Source organism: Penaeus monodon, chromosome 5 (assembly GCF_015228065.2).
Source record: "Penaeus monodon isolate SGIC_2016 chromosome 5, NSTDA_Pmon_1, whole genome shotgun sequence".
Taxonomy (NCBI): Eukaryota; Metazoa; Arthropoda; class Malacostraca; order Decapoda; family Penaeidae; genus Penaeus; species Penaeus monodon.
In genome coordinates this window covers 6,625,419-6,637,032 of record NC_051390.1, presented here as the reverse complement: position 1 = coordinate 6,637,032, position 11,614 = coordinate 6,625,419, and the positions used below count along the sequence as shown (strand labels likewise).

At 42.8% G+C, this 11,614-nt stretch overlaps 1 protein-coding gene across 1 annotated transcript in view; it reads right to left on the bottom strand.

Annotated features, from left to right (window-relative positions):
- Positions 1 to 969: 969 nt before the first annotated feature.
- LOC119572914 (filaggrin-like) overlaps positions 970 to 11,614 on the bottom strand; it is a 136,749-nt gene continuing 126,104 nt past the window's right edge. The window contains 9 exon segments of the mRNA XM_037919869.1: positions 970 to 2,386; positions 2,622 to 2,784; positions 2,974 to 3,118; positions 3,416 to 4,064; positions 4,481 to 4,708; positions 5,224 to 5,447; positions 5,716 to 7,629; positions 7,632 to 8,826; positions 9,140 to 9,475. Of these exon segments, the coding sequence (XP_037775797.1) occupies positions 2,249 to 2,386; positions 2,622 to 2,784; positions 2,974 to 3,118; positions 3,416 to 4,064; positions 4,481 to 4,708; positions 5,224 to 5,447; positions 5,716 to 7,629; positions 7,632 to 8,826; positions 9,140 to 9,256 (4,773 nt within the window). The 5' untranslated portion in view covers positions 9,257 to 9,475 and the 3' untranslated portion in view covers positions 970 to 2,248.

The window sequence follows — 11,614 nt, the reverse complement described above, 5'->3', positions numbered from 1 at the left end:
CAGTGAATACAAAAAGAGATGAAACTGCCTTTTCTGATGCACGACTTGCCCACGCTGAATCTTTATGGACTTACTCGTATCAAAGGAAATAACTTAGAATTTCACCCTCTTCTTTGACGGCGCTTTTGCTCGACAGGAAGGTTGAGGGAGGAGTTTTAAACAAAGGGAGGCGGGGGAGGGTCGTTGCTATAAACCAGATGTAGACTTGCCTCCGTCACTTTTTGTTGTGTTCAGGTGAGCAAGGCTGAGATGATCCTTATTGTCAATATGGCCAGTGCAAAGGTAATATTTTTCATCTCCGTGAACACAAGAGTACTACAAGAGTAAATGTACTACTGCTGTTACGTTTTTCATGCACGTGGACACAAGAGACCATATATATATATATATATATATATATATATATATATATATATATATATAATATATAGATATATATAATATAATATATATATATATATATAATATATATATATATAATATAGAAAACTGGAAATACATGCATTTCATCAGAAATACATGTATTTCTAGTGTAGATCTAATAGCATCATATACATAATTTGCGCTATAAAGTCCTTAATTCTTATTCAGGTCTTGCTCTGCATTTGTCCGAATAGATTTTTTTCCCCACGTGGGCACAGTAAATTTTTTTCCTCACTTTTATTATTCCACAAGGACAGCAAAGGACACACGTAGATATAGAAGAGGCCATTATTTGTATCGAATAGTAGACATATTTTTCATCCCAATGGGAATAACATAAGTTTTAATACTCACTTTTATTCTTTCCGTAGAGACTACCGTTGATTTAGAATATTTACATATCTACGATAACGTGTGTCTAAACAGTGTTTCATTATATTTTCAGCATGCATGATTCCTCCTGCAGCTGCATTTTCTATAAATATCTTTTGGAGGTATTTTTAACACCACAGATTCGAAAAAAGCGGAACCAATGAATAACATGAAATAAGTCAAATATATTTTATTCTGTTAATAAGATATTACAAGCAAGTGTTAAGAAAAAAGTTTCATACAAAATGTTATATACAACAAAAAATATACAACTTGTGCAAGATTATCCGAATATTTGTCGAGAGTATTTTCGAAAAGGTTCATCAAGGGACGAAACACCATAAGAATCTTCTGTCTTGGAAATGTACAACATTAGGGTTGATATGTTAGCAACAGAACACTGGCATCTAGTTCATTTACACCTGTGATTCGGCTCAGAGGCGTGGGTGAAATATTTTCATTGATTTACTTATCTTTAGTTTTATAGGCATAGCTTTCCATCGGATTTCTCCAAATGGTTCGTGTTTACTCGTTTCTCTTCTATATAAATTATGTATATATATACAGTATCAAATAAATCTACTGTTTGCTTACCCTTTATTATACTTGATAGTTTAGAAAGAAATATCAAAATAACAACAATAACAATAATGATAACCACTCGAATTAGCATCCATATCACTGAATGCCGACTTCACAGGATACTTATAGTATTATAAACATCTCTTGGTTAATACTATCATCTATATATTTCAACAAACCGATATCAAATTGACACCCCGTTATAAAAAATAGTAACAATTTGAGCATTGGCGTGTCCAAATCTGTCACCGCAGCCCAGCGTTATTTGATAAAATGACGATAGCCTATGTTCTTATCTCTAAAGCTTATTCATTTCTAGAGTACACTGAACTTCTATCTTTACTTGGGAGATGAAAGGGGGATGAACACATTCATACTTGCGTATTTAAAGATTTTACAAGTGCATTTTTTTCCTTTTTATATACATACATACATACGTACAAACATACACGCAGATACCTAAAGAGCGTCCAGATATTCTCTCTCACAGGACGGAAGCATTAAAGCTCATAACCATCAATATTAGTTTTACATGAGGTGAACAATGATTTTATTACAGCTAATACTGGTAAAAGGTACATTAAGCATGGCCTATGTACCTAAAAGATCCAAGTTGTCATTCCATTTTCATATTTTTTTCTTCCATTTTGGCACTCGGAACTATCGCTCCGTACGACAACGTTGAATAATATTAAAGTCATTTTGTTTAGTTGTCTTTCTTTGACATAACATCTTATTTTTCTTAGTCATCGTTCAGTTTGTCGAGATGATAGCCGTTTTCTTTGACGGCGCAGCGAGCTCTCGTTCTCTTATATTTTAGGCATAAACTTAACTAATACAGGTCTCATCTTTTGCTTGATGATAAAATCGCTTAGTTAACTGGGAGAATCTTGGTAGGAGGCGGTGGACTAAAGGAAACCGGTCTGTAGCCCTTGGAGGCATTAAAAGGAGTCAGCATGCTGTGAGCGAACCTTGCAGGACTGCTGTCTACTGGTGGATACCCGTTCATCTGCAAAGTAGAATCGAGTTAGTTTCTGAAACATTCATTTCTCTTTTACATTTTGCCTGATCGTAAGGCATTTATCTCTATATTATTAAAAAAAACATAATACGTAACATATACATAACATTATTGTGGTTTCACGTAAAATGTTATATCAGTACAACTATCATTAAAAACTTGAAAACTTGACATGATACGAATGATTCCCAACTAGCCAACGTGACCCTGTGAGAACACTAACCCTGGTGTAGTTATGGCTGAGGGAAGTGTCGGCAAGATGATGACTGGACTGGTGGTGTCGCGCTGTAGATGATGACGACGAGGACCCAGTCTCAAGAAGGTCGACGGAGGCACTGCGATGGACGCCACTGCTGCCTACGGAGCGTCGGTCATCGCTGGAGTGCCTGCCGAGTGCCATAGTTACGTTAGTGTAATTCTTGTGTGGACCGTATTAATATATATCGTCGCAGTCTCAAATTATGCAACTAAATCACCACAACTGATGCGTTTGCTGCAAATATAAATTCACACAGAAAGACTTTAGGCCTATACGATCAGCGACGAAGACATGTAAACGTAAACAAGAGACTTACTTGGAAAATCTATCACTCTCATCGTGTCGTTTCATCTTGACGGACACGACGTTTGGCCCGATCACATGGGCGTTCCCGCGGCAGAAGTCTCGGCGGTAGTTGCTGCTCCTGTTGCTGCCCGTGGGCGTGACGGAGACAGGTGGACCTAAAGGAAGGGAAGACGATAGTTGTGTGAGGTAAGGACGGCATGAGATAAACAGTACATTGTCATGCTTTAGGGAAAGGAAATATTTTAAAAATACTCAGAGGATAATAAATCTTGCTTGTTTGATGAAATGAAGTAAGCCTAATTGCAGGTTTACAGATAAAACAAGTCAAAGTCTAGCGTTTCCCACGCCAGATGGAGTGAGGTGTAAGATCGAATAACTAGCGTGAAGGAGTTAATTTAGAGACAAGGAAACTATGATCTCGATTTTAAAATATTGCCAAAATATTCACTTACTGCTTGGAATGCGACCTGGCGGAGAGTGAGAATGGCGCGAGGAACTACGATATTCCCGATATTCTCTGCGTTCCTGGTGGAATTCGGGAAGTTCCTGTGTCAGGCGGCGACTCTCCGGTGATTGTGACCTGCGGGAGCCTTCTCTGTGGTGGTGCCTGCTGTGGTACTGCTGCTGGCTCTCCTCCTGGTGGTGGTAGTACTTGTAGCGCCGCGACTCGCGCTCTGCACCGTCGTTCAAGTGATTATAGACGGACTTCCGGGCGCCGCTGCTGTGCTTGGAGCGGGAGGGGCTCTCGTGACCGCCGCCCACGACGCCCGCAACCCGCGCGTCGCCGCTACGTTTCCTCGACGCTGCTATGATTTCGGCGCGGAATTCCTCCCTCGGGTTCGCCTTTAGATCCTCGCTGTTCTTCCTCGACGACGCGGCCGAGGAACTCGAGTAGTCATCACTCGTCTTGCGTGGAGAAGACGCGGGCGCTCCGTCGGGCTCCTGGCGGGGCGCGGAGGTGAGAGTGGTGGTGGTGGAGGTAGAGGAGGAGCGGCTCTCGCGGCGGCCCTTCACCCAGCTCTTGATCCCCGACAGGAGGCCGGGCGAGGACTCGGCGGGGAGCTCCGGGGGAAGGGAAGAGAACGGAGACCCGTAACTCTGCTGCAAAGGGGGTGGAGAGTCAAGCAAAGGACAACGATGGCACGGATTGAATAGGGGGCCCGGTTTCTAATCGCTTGTATGTGATTCTTATATATGTATGTGTATAACAGTAAGTATATCTATACACTCACACTCACTCACACACACACACATACATACATACATACATACATACATACATACATACATACATACACACACACACACACACACACACACACACACACACACACACACACCACACACACACACACACACACACACACACACACACACACACACACACACACACACACGCGCGCGCGCGCGCGCGCGCTCACACACACCACTATCACATAAAAACAGACTCAGCTACTTCTCTTTTATCTTACAGAAACGAAGAGTAAAACACAATCATAATGAAACTGAAGACCTACCTGAGGGGGAGATGACCGAGGCAGAGGAGGTCTTGAGGAATCTTGACTTGACACCTCTTGCTGGTCAGAGGAATACGAAGACGAAGGGTGTTCATCGCTGGAATAAGAGTTGTTGTGACTGTGTTGTGGCTTCTGTGGTTGTTGTTGTTGTTGCATGTGGAAGAGTTTGAGCTGCTGTTTGAGTTTCTTCTTCTCTCGCTCTCTCTTTTTCTGGAATTCTTCTTCGACCTGTAAAGATTCCGTGGGTTATTTATTGTAAATGTCGAATAATTTCACAATGTAGAATCTGGACGTTCAGGTGTAAATATGCATTCAAGTAATTTCACTTATTTTGTAGTGATAAAAGTGTCTAACATAGGACAGATTTCGGGAAAAAGTATGAGTGAGAACTAGACTAAGTGACATAATTCTGATGAAGATTTGGTACTGAACATCAATTCTATATCGTGCATAGATGAATCATTAATTTTTATATTAAATTTTTTTTCTTACAATTGTCATAGTTAATTCTGTTCATGATATATTTCTCACTGTCAATTCCATTTACAAATTATTTTTTCATTCTATATCAAGTTATTTTGTATCAGGTATTGAATTTTGTATTTTATATTTTCTTTATATCATCTTATAAGGAATCCCTTATTTTTATCGTTATTTTCCTTTCTTTTTACAATTACCACAGTCAATTCTGTTCAGGGAATATATCTGACCGTCAACTCCATTTACAAATTATCTTTTCCCACCTTTTTCATAGCTTCAATCTCCTTCAGTCTCAGCCTTTCCTTCTCGGCGACTTCGCGTGCAAGTTTTTCCTCCAACTTTCTCTTCTCCAGAATCCTGACGGTGCTCTGGTAGGAGAACTTCTTCCCTTTACTCTTTTTCAAATGTGGGTGAGAATCGGGAATGTTGACCGGCAGGGAGCTGGGCCCGTGATAGCTCTCTGGAGGGAGAGCTGGGTCCTCATCACCTGGGAATAAAAGAAAGGCATTAGCAGAGAGCATTTTGTTGTTTAGATATGCGTAAGCTAAGAAATAGAATTCAATATCTTGCCTTGTGATATTTATTTTCTTTTACATTTCATATGTAAATCAATTAACTTTGGTATTCATAGTTAGATGTCGTTTTATTTCCTTTAATTCATGTTGTTAATGTATATCTACTTGTATAGAGGGATCTATTGATTCAGTGACAAAGAGAATATGATAGTGCTATTCGAATTCCAGATGAACACTCACCTGACGGTGGTTTACGTTCATTATCAGGAGAAAGCGGCCTCATGTTATGATGATCGTAGTGTCGATCATTCTCGTCTTCATTACCGGAGTCCCCACGCAGTACCTTCCGTGAATTGTATTCCGGCAGGTACATGATATGACCAGCTCCACCATGCTGCAGATAGGAGGGCGTTCGCGATCGTGATTCATCGTACGGAACATCGGGAGCACCATTTCCGCCAATGCGAGACTCGGACCTGCTGCGGGCGGCTCGAGAACTTGAAAGATTGCTGACGCTGTCTTGTTCTTCGCACGTGTTGAGGGAATTGGGGATGGAGCGAGACATGGACCAGTTGTCGCGCCACGTTACGTCGTCGCCTAGAGGTTGCGACTGAGGGTCTTCGGGAGACCTGCTCCTCTGCAGGCTGTCTTCACCGCCAGGACTCTTTCGTCCGAGGGCCACAATGGCTCCAGACACAGATCGCTTTAATTTCCGGAGGCTGTTGAACTTTTGTGGAATGTTGTCTCCTCCTCCAGTGCGTTTCTTCCATTTTGGCCAGTTGTCTTTCTTCTCTGACATAATGAGTTCGAGGATCACTTCTGTCTCCACGGGACTATCTGGTTCAGTTTCTGGTTCTGTCGTTATTTCTGGTGATTTTCCAAACATGTTTGACCGTGATGTTAATTTTGGAGGCGTGGAAAGGCCTTGAGGTAATCCAGGCTGTTCACCACTTCCATCTAAACTATTATCGTCTAGATCCTGTGCAGGTGTCCAAGCTCTCCTGACTTCAGGACGCCCTGAAGCCACAGGTGACGATACTGCCAGGGGTCCAGATGAACTCTTGGTTTTCTCTGGTGGACTGAGAGGTTCGAATTCATGAGTCGGTCCAGGGCTTCCAGCATCACCTGAGATGCCTGAGTCAGCAGATTTCTCACCAGACCCTCGAGGAGGAGCTGTTGGCCTTGTGTACCTCTGGATTTTTGTCTCATACACAGAATCTGGGTCTTCACTACTGCGACTCTCATTAAGGGGTTCCTTCTGTCGGCTAGCTCGCTCAAGGCTTAAAGAGCGCCAAGCAGCATTAGGACTGAATCTGGGAATCTCGTACTGGCGTCGAGGAAGTGTAGGGCGGAGGTTAATGCTAACTTCACCTTCCATCTGGTCACTGTGTTCATGATCCAGGTACAAACTGCCAGAGTTTTGTCGTGAGTGATAACCTCCGTCCTCACGCCGAGAAGAACCGCTTGCCCTGCTTTCTCCATCAGTTCGGGACATTTTGTGCCTTTCAATTGCAATCGCAAATTCTTCAACATCACGTGATAGTTTGCGGCGATCTGCATGGCTCTGATGTTTGGTGCCAGCGTCAGTTTCATCAGCAGTCGCTTTGTGACTCTCTTTGCGGGCGCTACGGCTGCGACTTCGACTCTTCTCAGCACGCTCGAGGGTACGACGTGAGAACTCCACTGTCTGGCCAGTGATACGCACTTCATCTTGATTCTTTGTCTTGGCTGCTTCTTCTTGATTCTTCATCTTAGCTATTTCTTCCTGATTTTTGATTTTGTGAAGACCAGTATTTGTTTCACCTCGCGTGTCACGTTGTACCTCAGGTTCCATTCCAAAGAAGAAGGTTTTTGGCTGTGAGGTATTGTGGTCAGTAGCCACAGCGGCATTACGACTAGATGGCCCGGATGACCGTTTTTCTGTTTCCTTATTCTTCCTTGTCAGGGTTGACACATTGACCTCAGGTTCTGAAGACTTCTTCAGGTTCTTTACAGTGCTAATGAGTTCAGCTTGAAGACTTGCTGACATCTTCTTGCGCTGTATAACTTCTCTCTCTGCTTTATCCCATTCATCATCTATTTTTGTACTGCTGTTTTTCTTTTTCATTTCAGCTTCTGCCATGTCCCACTCGTCTTTGATGTTCCTGTTTTCTTCTTTTTTATTAACTCATGATGAGAGCCACTGGATGACGAACGGCGATGTGAAGAATTTTCTCGATAGGAGTCAAGGCGAGTGGACATTCTTCCAGCCAGTGGAGTAGATGCTTCACCTGCCCATTGCTTCCTCTCTTCGAGCTTCCGTTCCAGTGTGCTCATTCTGCGGTGGCTCTTCTGGTGATCCCTTTCCAAGGTGCTGCTTCTTCTTGATTCCCTCTCGATAGCGCTGCTCTTCCGTGAATCACGTTCTAGTGTGCTACTTTTTCTTGAATCCATTTCACGTGAACTTGATCGGCGACGAGAATCCCTTTCTAGTGTGGACCACATGCGAGGTTCCTGTGTATGGTGGAGGTGTGTCAGGCTCGTGGCTGCTACTGGCCTTCCAGGGGACACAGGAGGATGGCTTAATTCATGCTGCAGGCAGTCGAGACTACGCGCACGTTCACGGATTTCTTCGCGTGGTGAACGTCGTGGTGAACGGGATACAGCAGACTGTCTCTCCTCACTAACTGCTCGCAATCGGTCTTGCTCCTCGCTAGAACTTCTCTGATCCTCACCAGGTATTGGTCGACGGGATTCGTTCTTCTTGCGGAAAAGGCCAATCTTACGAGGCTTCGACTTCTGAGCTTCGTGAGGGGAATCTCTGGGCCTTGAACTCGGTCCGGGCCATTGTGACCACTGGTCCTGCATGGCTATGTCACTTATGGAATGGGATCGCTCAGCTCCTCGAGGAAGGGAGTGTGTGTCCATAGCATTCTCAGCGGGAGCAGGAGGGGCCTTGTACTTCTTCTTCGATTTTATTCTGCCTTTTGTTGGCGACTGACTGATGATTGTATGTTGGGTTTGTGGCGGCGTAATGGGTGCAGGGGTTGGCCCTCTCAGATCCGGTTCACTCGCATAGTTCTTGGAAGGAGGACGCCCAAACCTCAGATCATGAATGGACGCTGCTCGCTCGTCATGGAGATGGGGATTGTGGAGAGCAGTCATGGAGGCCGAATGAGGAGGCTGGAGCACATGGTGAGGCGGATGGTGGGGAGGATATGGCTGGTGAAGGGAAGTAGGAGGAGGAAAACCTGGGTGATGGGGTGCATGGAATTCACTCATCCGTCGGGCTGTTATTGTGCCCTTGCTTTGGAGGAGGTGTCCATTTTCAGTCGGGCGTAAACGTTGTCCTGGCACTCTCTCTGGCAACACCTGTAAAAAGAATAACAGGTAAAATAACCGCAAAATTAAATCAGTATGCTATTTTCTACATTGTTAACCTCATTACTTAATCAAAATCAAATCGATATGTTATTTTATAGTTTTAACGCCCCAGGAATCAGAATTAAATCAGTATGTTGTTCTATAGGTTTTAAACCTCAGGAACATTCACAAAATTTCTTGTCAAATTATTATTTGAGAGGAAATGAACTGAAAATCTTGCCCAAAAATATTTTTATGAAAAAATTAGATTACTCAATATGAATTATAATTATAGCAGGATTTATCTGTTAAGAAAAAATACCTTATTTTCCGTTGTAGCACCATATTTCTTGAGTCGCTTATTCTCACGAGGAAAGCTTTGTGTCCAATTCGGCGGCGGCTGCGAAAGAGCCACGCTACCGCTGTTTTGATTACCCATCCTGACGTCACTACAGGAAACGTCGCTGATTGGCCCAGGAGATCACTTCCAGCCGCTGGTTGGTCGAGATGATCCGTGACGTAGGCAGATGGCAGGATCGAAGACGTCACGGATACGTCACCCACTTCTCGTTTTCTTTAGCTAGGATGCTAATGAAAGACGAAAAGCGGTGAACGGACGCCATCCTTAAGGCAGCTGTGCATCTTGTTAGTTCAGCGCCTGGAAGAAAACGACTTAATTAGCTTCGTTTATCACATCCGATGCCAATTTCTTTTGTTGGTTTGATTGTTAATATGTTTGTATTAAGAGTTTTATAATAGAAATGACATGCTAATATGCTTATATTTTCGCCCAACATCCGAGCCGGTCTCTCTCTCTCTCTCTCTCTCTCTCTCTCTCTCTCTCTCTCTCTCTCTCTCTCTCTCTCTCTCTCTCTCTCTCTCTCTCTCTCTCTCTCTCTCCTCTCTCTCTCTCTCTCTCTCTCTCTCTCTCTCTCTCTCTCTATGCCAGCACTCCAAAACACAGCTAGCGAAAGACCGATATCTCCACCTTCCTAAATCTGAATTGCAATTAATCTGGTACCAAACTTTCCTCCCTCACACCCATAACTTAAACACCCCCCCACACCCCACCTACACCCCACCAACACCCACCCACGTAAACTTGAACCTACGCATAACACGGCATCCATAGTAGGGTAGTCACGTCACCTGACAAGGGTTCTATTCTTCTGTCTCCCAAAAACGGCAATGGGTCGTAAAGATTACTGCTCCTGGGGTTTAACGCTGATTTAATTATTCATTGACCCCCTTCCCCTACCTTTCTCTGATCGTCTTTTACTCTCTTTTTTTATCTGAAGATTCCTATCACTTCTGATATCTGTGTGTGTGTGTGTGTGTTTGTGTGTGTGTTTATATATACATGTACATATTGTTTTTTCTTCTATTTTCTTTTCTTTTTCTCTCATCTTTTTATCAACAATAGGAAGATTTTTTTGTGATGAAAAGTCAAGAGAAAGGATTCGAGTATAGTATATTTGCTATTGTTTGTCTATAGTTTGTTCTTTATAGTCTTCCCAACGCAATATTTACCAATAAAACGTGTAGCATAAAACACAGAACTTTGTACCGGTGTTTTTTAGGCGCCTTTGTGCTGAACATACCGGACCCCTCCCCCCCCTCATCCCAACCAACCCACCCCTCTCGCCCCTCACGCCCGCCTTCCTCCTCCGGCCCGCCCACCCGCCCGCCCTCTCACTCACGCCCAGACGCTTTCTTCATCGTCGTGCGCTGCAGCTGGCTATCACCGGTAATTATTTTGCAGACGGGATGTTTTTTAAGACGCCTGCCTTGTGAGAAAAAACATGCAAATATCCGCTAATCTTTGCGCACCAAAAAGTATATGATAAACAGGAGAACAGAAATGAACACAAAAAGAATCATTGCTGTGAACCTTCTAGTGTCTTTTTAAAAATATGTTGTACTCAGGCTATGCATGTAAGTACATGCATGCACATACATAAATACACACACACGAACACACACACACGCACACACACACACACGCACGCACGCACGCACACACTCGCACACTCCCTCACACACTCATACACACACAGCCACACACACACATACTCTCACGTACTCATACACAGACACACACACATGATCACATACACATATACCGTATATATGTGTTACAGATGGGTTTATAGATAGAAAAAAAATATATGTATAGCTAATACGTATATTCACAAGTGCATATGAATTTACATTGTGTGTGTGTGTGTGTGTGTGTGTGCAATTGTATTGTTTACCTGAATATTCGCAATGATAAGAATTTAAACCGACTAAAAATTATAATCGACGCTGGGATTTTTTAAATCTAATATTCAAATTTTACTTCCTTATATTAATTACAATATTTACCATTACATTATATTCATATTCATACTGTTTATATTATAGTATAATTATATCACATCATATTATATTTATATCATATATTATATTCATATTACATTATATCTCATAAGATTTATATTATAATGCACTATATCATACCATATTCCATTACATTATATTACACTAATTTATATCATACTATATCTACTATATACCATTTACTATTATAATTTTTATACCAATGCCTCTCTCTCTCTCATGGAAAACCACAACGACCCCCCTCCCCCTCTGTGGTTCCTGTACCAGCCCCGTCGTGTACCGTACATTGCTTCATTTAACCCCCGCTGACTATGCACTTCCTAGGCTGTAGTTCCAGATATAACGTCAGAAGCATATACTTGACTTTTTCAATGGTTGATTAAGGATTCTTCATTACGCAAGAGGATGATAGAAG